At 46.6% G+C, this 17608-nt stretch overlaps 1 protein-coding gene across 8 annotated transcripts in view; it reads left to right on the top strand.

Moving 5' to 3' along the window:
• The window catches only part of ADCY2 (adenylate cyclase 2), a 412867-nt gene that overhangs the window by 10113 nt on the left and 385146 nt on the right, over positions 1-17608 (top strand). For all 8 annotated transcript variants that reach the window (XR_006206545.1, XM_042953381.1, XM_042953369.1 and 5 more), the window contains exon 2: positions 12315-12512. Coding sequence is in view for 7 of the 8 variants with exons in the window: in XM_042953381.1 (XP_042809315.1) it covers positions 12315-12512 (198 nt within the window). In the remaining variant the exon portion in view is untranslated. The remainder of the gene's footprint in view (positions 1-12314; positions 12513-17608) is intronic.

Raw genomic sequence — 17608 nt, 5'->3', positions numbered from 1 at the left:
CACTTTCTTTATAGGAAAATTTAGAAACTTCCATTTCAGTATCTTGGATATTAAAAGGATTGTTAGTATTTCTAATTTTATTTCTTGAGTCAGTTTTAATAAGATATTTCAAGGAATTTTTGCCTTTCATCCAAATTCTCACATTTAATGGCACGTAGATAATACTTGTGTCTCATTTTAACACTTTACATGTATTCTGCCTTTGGTTTTTATTTATAGTATTATTGTTCTCTTTGACCTTTTAAAATCTTGTCCGTTGTCTGTTTTGTTTTCACTTTTCCAAGAACTATCTTTTGTCTCTGTTGGGCTTCAAGGGAAGGACAACACAAGCAATGCTAAATCTCCAGGCAGGTGGTTCCAGGGTCTCTGGCCCAGGAGCTGCGAATTGAGTCATCTTTTGACCCAGACTCTTTCCCTGGAAACAGCCCCTTCTGTTTTCTGTGACCTCTGAACCTTCTCTTTGGGGTATTCTTCCTTGTCGGTCACCTTCTTGAACACATCTGGGTTGACCGTTTGGGGAATGTTCCCCACATGGGGACTGAGCAGGTTCCTCAGCCTATCTTCCGTCATAGATGGAGAACCCAGAGTTTCCGTTAAGTCTACAACAGCCGTAGTGCAGGCTGGTATTGCTTTTGGAATCCCAGATCTCTCAAAGCTTACTCAACTTCTTACCTATTTAATGTCAGTCATCTGTAGGTGTCTGCGGTCATCATAGTTATTTTGAAGATTGACTCGTTAGATTTGCTATATGTCTCTGCCTTCTCACCCCATCTCTCTTTCCCTCCCTCTTCTCTCTCTTACTCACTGTCCACTCCTCCTTCTTTCTCTCTCTTTGAGCCTGTTTGAGTAGTGCACTCTGGTCCTCTTTTCCATGAGGCCATTTTGTCCAGTTGAAAGGATTTTCTGGCACCATGCTCCTTGGACTTCACTCTGACACACCTTAATCCATTGTTGAAAGTGGTCTTGCTTTGCCCCCACGAGGCTGAGTTTTAATCCCTTCTCACCCCAGAACCAAGTTGAATCATTTACTGGTTGGGACTGAGAAGCATTTTCCTCTTCCAGTCTGACAGATCCATGCAGTTCTGGAATGTGTTGCTTCCGCATTCGTCTTCCTGATAGCCAACGTGTTATCTCCTGATCTTGTGTTTGCCTCATGATACCTTAGTAGATGCAGCCAACAGCAGCAAAGCCATGGTTGTAACATTTCGTTTAATGACCTCTTCGGGAGTAGGGTCAACAAACTCTGGCCCACTGCCTATTTTTTAAATAAAGTTTTATTGAATATAGCCGGACCCTCACTCGCGTATGATCTACAGCTGTGTTGAAGGTACATCAGCAGAGTTAAATAACGTGACTGAGACCGTGTGGCCCAATTAAAGCCTATAAAATACTGATGATCTAGCTCCTTGTGCAAACAGTTCACTGAGCCCTGCTCTGGACTTAGAATTCTGTCAGGGCATCTTTCCCCCTCCAAGATAAATGAGAAGATATTTTGACAAATGGTGGACCTTTGCTAACTTGGTTGCCATTTTCCAGTCTCAGTAACTGGGTTCTTCCGTCTCCTGCTGCTTGGCAGCTGTCAATGCCACACAAGTTAGGTGTTGTCAGACCAGCCCCCTATCGCGTTGTACCAGTTTTTGTTTTCGGTAAAGACGGGATGGGTCGTGATGAGTTAACAAGAAAACCCCAAATGTGGCCTAACATACCAGAGGTTTAGTTCGTGCGCACACATCCTGGCCAGGAGGGAGGTTCTGCTCAGCTTAGTGACTCCGAACGCTCGGCCACAGGTGTCTTCCCTGTGACAGGTGCTTTTGTCGTCATCGTGCCATAGAAGGGGGAAGTGCTGCGGGGCCTCAGATGGGCATTTGCATGGCTCTGCCCAGAGGACAAACCTAGGGTTCTACTCTCGTTTCATTGGCCAAAACATGGTATGGAGGTCACTTCAGAGGAGGTCAGAAAGTGCTTCCCAGAAGGAACCCAGAAGAAAGGGTTTCTTTCTTACCTTCCTACCATACCTTCCTTCTGCTTTCTCTGGGTTTCTTTTGTCGTTTGCTTTGTTTTTATAATTTCTGAAGGGGGAAACAAAGTTCATTAGTTTTCAGCCTTTTCTTTAAATGGAAGGCTTGGTCCCCAAAGGGAGCATTAGGGACTCAGCACAGAAGTCGCTAACCAGTTGGAGGTGCAAGGAGATCCAAGGACCTGAGGGCCTGCATCTGTGGAGGAGAGCCTCTCAGGGGGGTTCCCGAGAGCTGTCACCTTCGCCGCCTCTGTGAGTACACAGCCAGAGAGCTGGTGCGGGGCCGTGGAGAGCCAGGGTGGGCTGGGGCCCGCCAGCTTGTCCCCATGTGTCCCCGCCCACATCTGTCCGGCGCGCCACCCTTCCTGGGGGGCTGCGCCTCCTGTGGCCAGCTCTTCCCTGGGAACGTTCGGGAAAGGGGATTCTGGGAAGGAGCATCCATCAATTGGATGACAGAACAACCCAGCATAGTCGGCTGCTTGTTTCCTGGGTCTTGTGTATACCATGCTCGCTGTTTGACTTCTACATAAAGAAAATAGCACGATCGTGCTTCCGCCTGATGGGATGCAGCCCTTCTTTGTACAACTGAAAACACACCAACGTTCTCCCTCAAGGAGGATCTCAAGGGTCATTTTATCCACCTTAGTGATGTTCATTTCTCAGCTGTCTAAGGAGCAGTGTCCTTTAAAAATCACTTTCCTTGCCTACTTGGATATAAAAGCTATTAATATACTCTTAATACATCTCGTGTCATAGGGAAGAGAAGAAAAAGAGTTACTTCATGTGCACACACGCACAGGCACGAATACATTTACACCAAGCCACGGGAGAAATATTTATAACCGCTGCCATCCCGGGTTCCACAGCAGATCACAGGGATGTCACTGGTATTCTAACGTCCTTCTACCGTCCATTCCATATTCAAGCATCTTCTTATCTGGTCCTAGTTCCTCAGTGGATGGGGTGACACAAATAGTCCCTTTACCTGGTAGTTTGCAAATAGATAATATTTGTTGTTAGAAGTTTCCGTGAACTTTTATCACAGGATACAGGAGCAAGAGAGACACCCTACAACCTGCATTGTGTCGGACCCTTCCTTTCCCTGCCTACGTCGTGTATGAGCAACCCAGTTTTTCTTGAGGGCGTCCACCTGTCACCCCAACCAGTACTAAAAGCTCTTCTCTACCCACGGGCCCAGTGCCAACAGTAGCCTGGCGTGGCCGGGTAGCAGTTTGTCTCCGGTGTAATGGAAATATTGTTGAGTTCCTCAGAAGAGGTGTCCTCCTTCGGCAACTGAGCCCTCTGCGTTGGAACAGCCTAAATTTACAGGAATGGAGTTAAGACGTTTTCTTAGAGGGTCATTCATAGGACATCCGCTCCTGTTTCCACCCATTGATTCCCAGACCTGTGGATCTTGGTGGTGGCAGAGCCCGTGCCGTGCTCTGGTGGCTGTTTCAAAGCATGTTTTTGCCCTGGAGGGTATCTCCCAGCCTACAAGGTGGTGCCCCCACGCCGGCACCCTGGGCCTTTAGGAGCTCTTTCCCCCCCTTCAGTCAAGGAAGCTGCTTCTGGGGTGATGAGGAACAGGGTAAGACCAGCGAATTCCAAGAGCATAAGCTCATCGTCACACATCATTTGCTGTAAAATGAATGCTTCTGTCAAAAGCAAGGCTCTGTGAAATACCTCGTGAGTGACCACGGCATTGGGAAAGTCCATATATGGTGGTTTGGGTGGAAGCATGATGGACAGGAAAGCAAAGCCCTAGCCAGAGTAGGTTCAATTCGAGTGAAAACACGCCTTCTGTCCGTTGTAATCAACCTGCCACAGACAGCTGGCTCGTACTCCCGAGAATGACACACGTAAGGGGCTCAGTCACAGTGCTTCGATTCTCTCCTTTTCGGTGGCCTTAGTATATTCTGCAGAACCAGACATAATCCAGATGTCTGGATTTTTACTTCCTCTGGCAGTAGGTCTTAGGGAACTCTCTGTGAGGACATGGGTACAGATCGAGAAAGACAGGGTAGGCGGTGTGGGGGGAGCAGAACCTATGAGTACCTGTGACATTTGCTCATGCAACTTGTGTCTTCACGGTCTGTCTGAGCCCTGGCTCATGTGGCTCACCTCCATTTGCTGATGGGATGCCAGCTTCATGCCTGGTGGGTCACACAACAGTCCCATCGGCATGGGCACATTAGATTGCAAGGAGACTTGGTGATGGTCCGTGGTTGGCATTCAGTCCCTTTTGGGGTTGGTAATTAGCGAACCCCTGTTTCTCAAAAAGAGAATACTTATTTGCAGACTCACTAAGAATTCTTCATAAAGCACTGGTTTGTGTGGAGAAGTGGACGCTTTCCGGGAAATACGTGAAGACAAACTTGGCTAGTCATCTAGGGGACCACCAAGATGGAGGAACTCAGTGGAAAGGTTTCTGGGAATCTGTTCCTTCTGCATAGCTACTGCCTCTGTGCTTCTGCGGCCAAGAGTCTGCTGGACCACTGTTCACCAGTGGCCAGAAGTTGCTAGAAGTGCTTTCCAAGCTGTTTATGGTAAATTATTGTTTAAAATAAAATAATTTATTTGTAAATGTTTGCATTTTTGCTTTCATTATGAGAAAACACTGCTGGTTTCTTGGCGATGTAAGGTTGACTGTTATTTTTTGCTCAATACCTGTCTTCACTGTCTTGCACTCTTGAAATTTTTGTTCCCGTGTTGTCGTTCTTCGTGGGTGATCCTTCCTTCTCTTTGAACACTGTTAGGACTTTTTCTTTATCTCCGATCTTTTGCATGTTTACCGTCATGCATTTATGTTTGTATTTCTTTGTGCCTAACTGGCTGGACTTGTAGATTCATGGTTTTTCATTAGTACTGGACATCCCTAACTGATCCATCTTTAGAGACTTTATCTCCTCAAGTCTCTTTATTTTGTAACTTGGGAACTCCAGTCAGACATGTTAATGCCTCCTTATTCATCTTATTCTAGTCTGTGTGTCTTAGGTTTTTTAAATCATTTTTATCTCTAACATTATAAAGGAATATTTATATTTTGGTGCATTGCACATAAACTCTTTGGTTAATCTTCCAGTTCACCGATTTTCTTTTTAACTATTTCTTTTTTCTGTTTTTGTTTCCATATTTTTTTCTGTTTCAACTGTTGAGCTTTAAAATTTTTTTTTTCATGTTTTATTTATTTCTGAGAGAGAGACAGACAGAAAGAGTACGAGTGAGGAGGGGCAGAGAGAGAGGGAAACACAGAATCCACGAAGCAGGCTCCAGGGTCTGAGCTGTCAGCACAGAGCCCGACGCGGGGCTTGAACTCACAAACCGCGAGATCATGACCTGAGCGAACGTCAGACGCTTATCCAACTGAGCCACCCAGGTGCCCTGAACTATTGAGCTTTTATTTACATGATTCTGTTGATCAGTTTTACAAGTGCCATTTTCTGTGTGTTTACCCCTGATTTCTTTTGTATGATCATCCTTGGAAGCATATCCCCTGTTCCTTTAAACATGTCATATACAGCTAGTCTGTGTTGTCTGGCTGTCATTTTCAATGTCTGCAGTCCTTGGGAATCTAAACCATTTGTTATTTCTGTGGACCCATGTTATTTAGTGATTGGTCATTTTTGGCGATTTTTGTTTTAAGATGCCGATTGACTTTAATTGGTTGGAATATTGCGGTTGTAAGTGGGGAAGCTTTTACCTGAGAGCCACTGGCTTCTCTTTCCAGGATAGCTGGAATGTGCCCCAGTTGAGGTTTACTCAGTCTCCCTTTGTCTGCGCTTGTAGTCCTGTGGATCTACACACTGTTGAGGCATCTCAGCCCCTGGGCATCTCCATGCACCTGCTGCCTGCAGGACCAAGCTAGTTTTTGCTCCTTCCAGCTGCCTCTGGCTCCTTGCCTTTGTGGGCTAGGCTTCCTGTCTACGTGCCCCCCTCCGCCGAGGGCTCAGCAGTCATATTTTGTTTTGTTTGTTTGTTTTAATAGGAGTGAGTAGGGGAGTGGCCTGGAGACCTTGTCTACTGCTTGTGAGACTAGCGATCCTTCAGGAATACTTTGTACTTGGGGTCTAGTTGTAGAAGGGAAAGTTCTTTAAAGTTTGATGCCTCACGTGGACCGTTGCCCATTAAAATACACTTATCTCATGTCATTTTTTGTTTGTTTTGTTTATTTATTTATTTTGAGAGAGAGAGAGAGAGCGCACACACTGGTGGGGGAGGGACAGAGAGAGTGGGAGAGAGAGAATCCTAAGCAGGCTCTGCACCAGCAGTGCAGAGTCTGACATGGGGCTCGATCCCAGGAACTCTGAGACCACAACCTGAACTGAAACCAAGAGTTGGATGCTTAACTGACTTAACCGCCTAGGCGCCCCTCATGTGTTTATTTCTTAACATGTGAGTGAGAACACTAGCCTGTGTAATAGGAACTGAGAATAAGTAAATATGGTCAAGCCTTTAGGCTATGTATTTTTGTGTGACTGTAACAAGTCACTTAATTACAAGTAGTGGATGATACATCTTTCTAAGAAGGCGTAAACACCTTTGTCTTATGCATTCTTAATTATTTAAAAACTATTTGTGTGTTATTAATTATTCATCATGACAAATTGATGAAGGTTTGGGTATGGGAAAGCTTCCAGAAGTGTTCAGAATTACTTTTGCATTTTACACTTAGACCTGTGCTATGACCCATTTTGAGTTAATTTTTGTGAGAAGTCTAAAGTATGTGTCTAGATTTTTTTTTTTTTTTTTGCATGTGGTTGTCTAGTTCTAAGATGTTTTGCTGACAAGACTGTTGTCACTCCGTCAAATTGTTTTTGCTCCCTTTGTCCTGATCCTTTGACTATGTTTAGTTGGGTCTGTTCCATTCTGTCAATCTCTCTGTCTATTCTTCTGGCAGTACCACTCCTGCCTTGGTCACTGTAGTTTTACAGCAAGACCAGAAGTCAAGGAGGGTCAGTCCTCCTAATTTTTTCCCGTCCTTCCACATTGTGTTGGCCATTCTAGGTGCTGTGCCTGCCCATGTAAGCTTTAGAATCAATGTGTTGATATCTACAAAATAACTTGCTGGGATTTTTATTGGGATTGCATTGACTCTATAGGTTAATTCAGAAAGAATCGACATCTCGGCAATATTGTCTTCCTATCCATGAACATGGAATATCTCTCTGTTTTTTTGAGATCTGCTCTGATTTAGTTCACCATGGTTTTGTAGAATTGTTTAATCAGAATTTTTGTTTATTCCTTTCATACCTCATGATAAAATGGAGTATAACTGTATATGTGGGAAAGTGAAAAGTATATTTTCTACTATATCACACGTACGTATATATTTAATACACGAGTGAATGAATGATAGTATGTATCTGCTCACATACACCTGTAGTCAGATATATATCACAGCTAAAAGCAAATTTATTTTTGCCTCATGACCACACTTCAAAGTAATTTTTCATGATAAAATGTTATTTAGAATGTAAAGTGGGCATCACTCCAGTAATGAGCAGTCAGACTAGCCTTGGTGAGAGAGCATTGCGATTTGAAGGAGAAAGGGCATGATGATCATCATGGTAACAATTTTGTTATTTATGGTGCACCTGTATGTACTGAATGCCCCTCAGCCATGCAGTATCCATGTTGCTTTTACGTGGAGAAACAGGTTTAGGGAAGCTCGCGCTCACCTTGAGTCGCACAGAAGTAAGTGGGGATGGGTTCCTACCCTCTGTCTGTTGGACTTCAAAGCACTTTTTTTTTTTTATAGAAAAGCAGGGTTTGCATGAGACTGTCCTTTACCATGTGAATGAAAAATAGTACTGTTTAACAAAAAAGTGAAAGATGCGAGAACAAAAACACACATAATCTGTTGCCCTATGGAAAAGCCTCTAAGAGACAAAAGAGCTGTCACATAATACATAAAAGCGATGAGTATTTAATAGACCTCTCAATTAGGAGCCCTCCAAAATTACCAGAAAATGCATTGAAAATGAAAGGATAAAGTGTTAGAAGGGAATGAGCTAGGGGAGCCTATTACCATTACATAGATGATACCATGCTCGAGATCTCCCTATGAAAAGGCATTTTAGTACATTTCATTGTAAGGTACTTTTTAAAATGTTTTAAAAGGCATTTGAGTACGTTTTAGTAGCAATAAGGGCATTTTCATACATTTCATTTAGTTTGTGTCGTGAATTTTTTTTTTACCTATATAAGGCATGTTTTAAAGGCATTTTATTACTAATAAAGGCATTTTCGTACATTTCACTTAGTTTGTGTTGTATGGTGAATTTAATTTAGATCGACAGTGTTTTTAATGTTTTAGTTCACTTTATTTTAAGCTAGGTTGTTTGTCTTCTCCTCTGAATTTTGAAAACCGAAGTGGCTCTGAAGAAAACAGCCACGGGGTGTGCCTCTGTGACTTTGTTCATCATCCTGTCCGCTGGGAATGGCCCAGGGGAGGGAGGAGAGCCTCGTGGTCCAAGCACTGAGGGCATTTCTGCATTTCATTTACTTCCCCTCCGAGAGGCCCCTGATGCCAGCAGAGATGCTGGGGAGGAATGTAGTCCCTAAACTTATACATCCTTTAATGAAAGCTCTACTGTGTTTTCCTTGATGCCCTATAAAAGATCCTATTTTGTAGAGAAGTCCATATTAAAGCTTGTTTGGAGTTTGAGTTCAGAAGGCAAGTGCAGAATAATTGCTGACTGTCCCCTTTAGGGAAGAGCAGGATTCTTCCGCGGGCTCAGGTCGGGTGGTGGTTAGGGCCACCGGCCTCATGAGCAGCAACTGGTGGGCCATCAAAAGCTGTTGGCCCACTGGGAGCCCGGCTCACCCAGCTGAGGCTGGGGGATGCCGTATGATGCTGGAGATCCTCCTCTGCTACGCGGGATCCAGCCGGTCCTGCCGGGCATGTGCCCACAGGCTCAACACCAGCCCCTTAGGGTCTGGGGCATTTGACTTAGGAGCCTTGGGAATCCCCTTCCTCTCTAAAATGTACTAAAAATTATAGTTTGCAACTGTGTTAGCATGAACATCTATGTAACCTTTGACCCTAAGAGCTTGTGTGTGTGTGTGTGTGTGTGTGTGTGTGTGTGTGTTTTGATTTTAGAAGAAATTAAAACACATTTGTGGACCCTTAAAAAGTATCATAGGACCGAGGTGCTGCGTCTACTATGCCTAACGGAGAGGTCACCTTGCAGCCCAGACAAGGCACTTCTCAGTGATTGAGACCCTGAAATTTAAAAAAAAAAAAAAAAAAAAAAAAAAAAGTTAGAGACTCCAACACTTAAAACCCGAAACAGTGTTAAGTCTGACTGTATGTACTGTGCCCACCATGATAGGATGTTGGGTCTTTGTTTTGTGTACAGTTAGATCTTTCTTTTCTTTTTCTTTTTATATGTTTTATTTAATTTTGAGAGAGAGAGAGAGCGCACACACAAGCGGGGGAGGGGCAGAGAGAGAGAGAGAGAGAGAGAGAGAGAGAGAGAGGATCCAAACAGACTCCATGATGACAGCAGTGAGCCTGACGCAGGGCTCAGACTCATGAATTGTGAGATCATGATCTGAGCCGAAGTAGGACACTCAACTGCCTGGGCCACCCAGGCGGCCCACGGTTGTCGATCCTTTCAAAGAGAAGTGCAGGGAAGCACAGGTGATGAAGATCACCCCCCCCCCCCCCCGCCTTCCCCTTCCTCTGTTCCTGTACTTACTAATTTTCACTTTACCGTCACGCGTATTTTCACATCATCTCCAGTCTTTCTGGAGAAACGAAGCCCATAAAGTCAACGATTATTTCTCCCCTACTGGGTCAATGAAATAACTGAACCGTCATACGAGGCAAACAGCTGTCCTGGTTATTTACAAGTTAGCGTTGTGTCCACAGTTCAGCTCACGGTGGGAGGTTTACAATAAAATAAGTTTTTGTGGCTCCGTGTGTGCGGCGGTCGTAATCTCAAGTTGGGTGTCCTCAGAGGACATGCTGTCGTGTCCATGTGCACATTTATTTGTGGTGTCTGAGCGTGGGGAGCGCCCGCACCTGCGGCACATCTGGTGCCCTTGGCAGTGGTCGGAAAGTGTCTGAGGTTGTGAGTACAGCTCAGGCACTCCATCACGGGCATGAACGGCGACGGAGGGAGAGAATAAGAACGTGCGTCTGATCCTCTTCTGCTAGTTCTCGGGGCCTCATGTTTCTCACCTGTGGAATAGTGCAGACACCATGCCCCAAATAGGGGTGTCGTAAATATTAAAGAGGTTCACGTACGAACGAGCGCTTAGCACAGGAACGTGTATCGATTGATATTTGTTGTGATTGTTCTTGGTGTTGTCTTGGATTGTGGAACACGAGTGACGGTGGGAGAGAAAGGGAAATGAAGTCAAATGGGGGAGGGCCCAGCGCCCCTTCTTTGCCCTCGATGTTCCTCTGGAGTCTGTGTGTGATTTGGCCCATGTGCTCTGCTTCCCCATGGTTTCACATTGGGATAAGGCCATCTCCGGGGTGACGCCAGAGTCTGCCAACAGGATGGGGTGGACCCCGTGGGGACCAGAAAAGACGAAAGGCTCACCAGGCTCTAGCGTTTGAAAGAACCGTCCCCAAAGTCCCAGGTGTTACTATATACCCTTTACTATTCTGAAGCCTCAGTGAACGTTCTTAGGGTCCTGGCCATGCAGGTTCTTTGATGGAAGGTTCTTTGGGTGCTTTAGGGGCTCAACATGTTTGGATGAGGGTTAAAGACCTTAGCTGGGTTCCAGCCCACAGGGAATGCCGTTCATGGCCATGTTCAGGCAGCGCTTTGCCGAAGCCAACGCCTGAATCGTGCGGCCGTAACCGAAGGAAATACTACGTCTATCACGTTGTGCTGAAATCCTATAGAATGGGAATAGTACGCCTTTCGTGTGTGTGGCTAGAAACACATAGATAGAAAATGAGCATTAGTGTGCAAAAGTGGATTTCAGAAAATGCATTAGGAAGAGGCTAATGCTATATGCTCATTTTCTGTTTGCTACGAGAACGCGAGAGAAGTGGGGCGGGAAGCCTGCAAAATGGCACCTACTTGTAAGTACTTCCTGCTCTCTCATCTGCTATAGTTAGGCCTTTCTGACCCTTTCCTATTAACCTGTGATCCCTTTAAAACATTAATTGCCATGCATTAAAATAAAAGCCCATCACTCTAGAGACTCAGGCAGTTTTTAGATTTTTAAATAAAACATTTCAAACCCATTTGGAAGCCTTCATTTTCTGAGGCCGGGGTATTTCTGATTCTCTGCTTCAGGCAGTGAAGTTGGTTGTCTTATTTTTTATCCTGATAGTAAATATTCTTACATTTACGTTGGCATAAAATCCACTTCTCCATTTATCAGGGAAAATCTAAATGCAACGGCATAGCCGGTTTGCATAATTTACATATACAGTACTGGGTTATTTCTGTAGGGAAACGTCGTTATTGAATGGGAAGTTTAAATTCCTCAGAAGTTCCAACCATTCTGCTTCTGAAATGACTTATTTTTATTTATTTATTTATTTATAATATAATTAATTGTCAAATTGGTTTCCATACAACACCCAGTGCTCATCCCAACAAGTACCCTCCTCAGTGCCCATCAGCCACCTTCCCCTCTCCCCACCTCCCATCAACCCTCGGTTTGTTCTCTGTATTTAAGAGCCTCTTATGGTTTGCCTCCCTCCCTCTCTGTAACTTTTTTTTCCCCCTTTCCCCTCCCCCATGGCCTTCTGTTAAGTTTCTCAAGATCCACATATGAGTGAAAACATATGGTATCTGTCTTTCTCTGACTTACTTCACTCAGCATAATACCCTCCAGTTCCATCCACGTTGCTGCAAATGGCCAGATTTCATTCTTTCTCATTGCCAAGTACTATCCCATTGTATATATAAACCACATCTTTATCCATTCGTTAGTCGATGGACATTTAGGCTCTTTCCATAATTTGGCTATTGTTGAGAGTGCTGCTATAAACATTGGGGTACAAGTGCCCCTCTGCATCAGCACTCCTGGATCCCTTGGGTAAATTCCTAGCAGTGCCGTTGCTGGGTCGTAGGGTAGTTCTATTTTTAATTTTTTGAAGAGCCTCCACACTGTCTTCCAGAGCAGCTGTAGCAGTTTGCATTCCCATCGACGTGGTGGAGAAGTAGGGGGATCCGTGCTTCCCCGCATCTCTCATACTGAAATCATTTTTAAAACCCGATGTATTTTGACACTGATTAATGCGGACAACATTTGAGGACACGAACCCTTGGCATCCCGGTATTTCTAAACCATACCTTTGCGATGTTTTTCTTCCTCTTAGGAAGTCGAAGACCATGTGGCGTTTTTAATAACAGTCCCAACTGCCCTGGCGATCTTCTTTGCGATATTCATCCTCGTGTGCATCGAGTCCGTGTTTAAGAAGCTGCTACGCCTTTTCTCTTTGGTGATATGGATGTGTCTGGTGGCCATGGGGTACTTGTTCATGTGCTTTGGAGGCACCGTCTCCCCCTGGGACCAGGTAAGCCGTTAAAATATTTTCTGTGTTTTCTTTATATGCTCTGATTGATGACACACGAGTCCTGTAAACTTGGCCCTAAACTGTAAACAGGAGACCCGTGGCTGGGAAGAAAGCCGTTTGAAATAGCCAGTCTTCGTGGTGCCCCGTGGGTGAAGTCACTCAGTGCCCGTTTTGACTTACCAGACCTGCCAGCAGCCAGGGTGCAGGCCTGGGTCTCACCTCATCATTTGTTCTATAGACGGCTGGGTCCGGATTGACCTCTTATACTGCGTTTAGCTGCATAGTCTCCCTGGTCCGTGAGGTTTTTTGTTATTCCAGGATCCCTCTGGGATCGGAGCCTTACCTGAACTCTCCAGCACTGGTTGTTGAAGTTGTACTCTTTCTCAGTTATTAGAGCTTTCTCCTTGCAGACATACTTCTGTGACCCTGATTTTCTATCACCCTGATTCCCTCATATCAGTAGGATTGCTTCATACACCTGTTGGGAAACCCATGGTTTTTCATGTTGACCTTGGGGAGGCTCTTAGTGTAGAAAATGGCTACATCTGAAGGATGTTGGCTCTTTGGGACTTCCCTCCTATTGTGCTGCTGTGTGGGTGTGTCCCCTGGATTGCCTGAGTAAGCGGGATGTTGTCTAGGGTGCAGGGCTGGGCTGCAGAAATGATATATGAGTTGCCAGCTTCAAGCTCGTAATGGAAGCCACAGGGTCCTGTAGCCATCCAGGAAGAGCGTGCATTGAGCACTGAGAGTGCTGTCACAGAGCTGATGGGGACCCAAGACCTGGGGGGCGGGGCGGGAGGAACAAGAACCAGAAACGAATAGAGGAGAAGGCATTAGGAGGCCAGGACCAGTGAGGGAGAATTACAGGAGAGGCCAGAGAAGAGAGATTCGAGACGGCAGCGGACAAGAGCGCTCAAGTGGCGGACCCAGAGACAGTGTTGCTGGAGTGCTGTAGTTGGAGAGAGCCCTGGATGAGCTCCCCAAAGGGGAGGTTTCCAGTGGGTTCCGTCAGGAGGTTTGGTTGTTTCGTGGCCTCTGCCAAGCCACCATCCCCTTTTGGCCTCGGTTTCTCTTGCAAAGGGGAGGCTCTCCGGTCTCTGGTCTCTCTGCTCCAAAGGATGCTGTTGTTGTGGACAGCTCCCCTGGCCAGTCTCCCCGTCCCTGTCCCCTTCAGGCTCTTTGCAGGGCTGGGTGTGTAGCCCCAGGCTCCCAGCTCCTTCCCCGCCCCGGGTCCCCCCTCTGTGCACACACCACCACACTCTGGCCTCACCCCAGCACCTTCCAGGGCACACGCCGTCCCTCCTACCTTCACCGTGCGCACGTGGGACAGGAGGAGGCCACTGGCCAGGCGCACTGCTCATGGGCCTGTGGTACCCACCTGGCGGTCTCTGCCTGCACCATTGTCACCTTGTTTGCAACGTGGCTTTATAAGAGCCTTGCTGTCGGGAAGGGCCTGTCTTTGTTCTCCTGTTCTCCTTTTGTCCAGAATTCTTTGAGCTTACTTTTCCGTATCATGTCCAGGGAAAACTCCAGATGAGATCTGAATTTCAACTATGCAATTTCTTAGTTTTTGCTTTAAATGATGTAAAACATCTAGGAGATAATAAAAGGATATTATTTAAGATCCAGAGATTTGCTGTTGTGTTGCATTGACTCTTTCCGTGGAATGATGTGGAATGTTCATCCAATAATTACGGTTTTCTTTTATGTCTGAAGACTTTTTTGTTCCTTCATGAAGTCAGTGGTCATTTTATTTAGACTTGTTCTGGGGTGCTTAAATTTTTTTTTGTTTTATAAAAGGGATTTTTTTTCTTCTTTTGTTTTTTTTTTTTAGTTTTTTTAAAAGTTTATTTATTTTGAGAGAGACCGAGACCATGTGAGCAGGGGAGGGGCAGAGAGCGAGGGAGAGAGAAAGAATCCCAAGCAGGCTCCATGCTGCCAGTGCAGAGCCTGACACGGGGCTCAGACTCACAAAACTGTGAGATCGTGACCTGAGCCGAAACTAAGAGTTGGATGCTGAACCGACTGAGCCACCCAGGTGCCCCGAAGGGATCTTTTTTTTTTTTTCTTCTTACCTTTTCTATTTGGTTAATGTTGGTGCGTAAGAATACTATTTTTTTTTAATGCCTACCTGTATCCAGCAATCTGGGTGAACTCTTACTAGCTCTGTTAATTTACCTGAGGGTCTCAGTTTATCTATATAGACAGCGTCACCGTCTGAAGATAATTTAAGAAACAATTTTCTCCTTCCTTTCAAGTCCTGAATTCAGTCTATTCACGTGTGCTGTGTTTTCTGATTGTATTAGCCAGGACTTGCCGTGCAGAATAACACTATGCAAGTGGCCTCAAGTCTACGCCCAGCGTAACCGGAACACCTGTAGTGTCAGCGGTGACATAATGTGTGCTTTGTTTTTATTATCAGTTTTCCTAGAACCAGTTAATCAGGACGAGGGCCTCCCACCTGTCGGGAATGCTCCCTCCAGGTGTTGCGTGACCCCTGTGTCACCTTCATTAACCTTGCTGCCCTCAGAGCAGCCGTCGGCAACCTCGGGGGGCCCCCCACGTGCTCCACCCCTCGCTCAGCATGCTGCAGTTTTTCCAGTGCCTCACCGTCCCCCCCTTCGAGGATGTAGACTCCTGGCGGGGGGGATGTGTTGTGTCTTCGTGCCTAGGAGAGCCCTCGGCCGAGAGCAGGCTGCTCGCTCGGCTTTCTTGGTGGACTTTTTTTTTTTTTTTTTTTTGTAGGCGCTCGTTCTCTTTTTACCTGTCTTTTGGTCTTACAACATTCGTTTCTGTTTCATCGCTACTATCCCTGTTTTGCATGCTTTCCTGCGTGACCTCACTTATCCCCAGGTTGCTCCCTGAGGTGGTCACTGACACATTGCTGTTTTACGAGTGTGGACGTAAGACACGGGGCGAGAAGGACCTCGCTCGCGCCCAGGCGGCCGGTGGATGAAGCAGCACACTAGACCGTGGGGGGCCTCGCTCTAGAGGCTGCCTCTATTTCGTGATACCATGCTTCTCTGCTGGGAGCGATTTCACCCCCCAGGGGGTGATCGTCCACGTCTACAGACATGTCTGATTGTCCCACCCTGGATGGGGGACGCTGCGGTCCCCTGATGGGTAGAAGCCAGAGATAGAGCTCAACATCCTACAGTATGCACTGCAGCAGCCACCAGAAAAAAAAGATCCGGTCCCAAATGTCCGGGGTGCTGGGGCCGAGAAGCCCTGTATTATAGGATACGGTGCCTCAGTGGTGCTTTTAGAGAACCAGCTCTCAAACCCTCAGGAAGCAGAGTTGTGGCCACGAGTTGTCTGTTTTGATGAGGCACAAAGAGCGATTTTGCAGCGTGTGGGGAAGAACCAGCAGGTAGAAGGGTGGCCAGCTCGGAGGAGGGTCGGGTCGGGAGCGTGGCCTGGAAGGAATCCCTGGGGAATCGAGGAAACTGGAAAAGAGGCGGGGGGGGGGGGGTGGGGGGGGGGGGGTCAGTTTGTGCTCAGCGCCTGGACAGCGCACAGAGCCTCTCTCGGCCTTGGGTATTTGACTCCGGCACCAGCCGGCCCCTCCTGACGTCCCCGTCCACCTGCCAGCACCCCCCCGGCCCCCCTGCTGACATTTGTTCCACGCGGCTGCCTCCTGGATGGAAAGGGTTTAAAAGTGATATTTTCTTGATGGTTCCAGCAACTCCGGGTGGAGTCGGTGGTAAATTGCAGAGTTTGGGGCTCTGGCTGCCTAGTGGGACGCTGGCATTTGAGATCGAAGTCCTATCGATGTGCTGCGTCTGTGCCCTGACTGTCCCGTCCACGTGATGACGGAGAGGCCAGGAGACCAGTACTGTTCCTGTTTGCATTCTTGTTTTCCTGAATGTTTCTAAAAAGATACTTGAACAGCTTTGCAGGGAATGTTCGTAGAGGCTTATCTAAGGTATTTGCTTTCTCTGTTAGGTCAAGTCAGTGGGATAACTTTTATTATTTTTTTTAATAAACCAGTGGCTGTGTGTACGGGATATTTGGTTCCCTCTTCTGCACACGCACATGCAGTGACAGCATAGCAGTGGTCTCTGTGTGAGAGCTTCTAGAGCGTGGGCCCTTCCTGGGAGGGTGAGCCCTACAGGAAGAGGCTTGACGAGGTTCACAAATTGTGTCTCCCAGCTCTGGGGCCAGAGGTCAGAAATCAAGGTCTGGGCAAAGCCGTTCTCCCTCCGAAGGCTCTAGGGGAGGATCCTTCCTGCGCCTTCCAGCTACTTGTGGTTTCTGGCAATCCTTGGCATTCCTTAGCTTGTAGACGTACCACTGCAGTCACACGTCGTTCTCATCTGTGTCTCGTCTCTTCTTGCAAGGACACCCATCATACTGGATTTAGAGCCTCTTCTGATGATCGCAGCACATACGCAGAGACTCCATTTCCAAATAAGATCACGTTCACCGGTCCTGGGGGTGAGGGCTTGAACATAGCCTCTTTGAGGGACACGGTTAAACTCACGAGAGCTGTGATTTCACTGGAAGACATACCGTTCCCTAAGTGGATCTCGAGGAGCCACTTGGACCTCCTGTGACGTGATGCTCTAACGACCGCTCTCCCTTCTGAGATTTTGATAACTGCTCTTGATGCCGAGCTTCACTTAAACCGCAAACCCACCGTGCAGTTAAATGCGTGCCGTGGAGGTTTTGGCGCTTTTTAAAATCAGACGCATTCCGGAATGTGAACATCCTGTTGAAATAAAATCACACTCATGAATCCAGAGAGAAGATAACCTGATGATTGCACTGCTACGTAGACAGACGCCATCACGAGCGGATGCTGGTGCATAAGGGAACCTCGCCGTGCCTCTGCCGGTCTGAATAACGCGAGTGAATCTTTTGGGCTCCTGCTTTAGTGATGTGACACCCAGGGAGTTTTGCCTGGTACGTTTTTGTAATGCTCTGGGTTACTTGGTGAAGCCCAAGCTTTTAGACGATGTTTTATTTAATGAGTTTCTAGCAACAAGGAATGCATTTCATCTCAGCAGATAGCTCCTGACTTAGGACCCTCTGTCTGAGATGAGAATACCGTTCCGAAGGCGGCAGGCAGGGCAGGACAGCAGTGGTCCCGATGG

This window comes from Panthera leo, chromosome A1, assembly GCF_018350215.1.
Source record: "Panthera leo isolate Ple1 chromosome A1, P.leo_Ple1_pat1.1, whole genome shotgun sequence".
NCBI classification, from domain to species: Eukaryota; Metazoa; Chordata; class Mammalia; order Carnivora; family Felidae; genus Panthera; species Panthera leo.
This window is presented reverse-complemented; position numbering and strand designations above follow the sequence as displayed.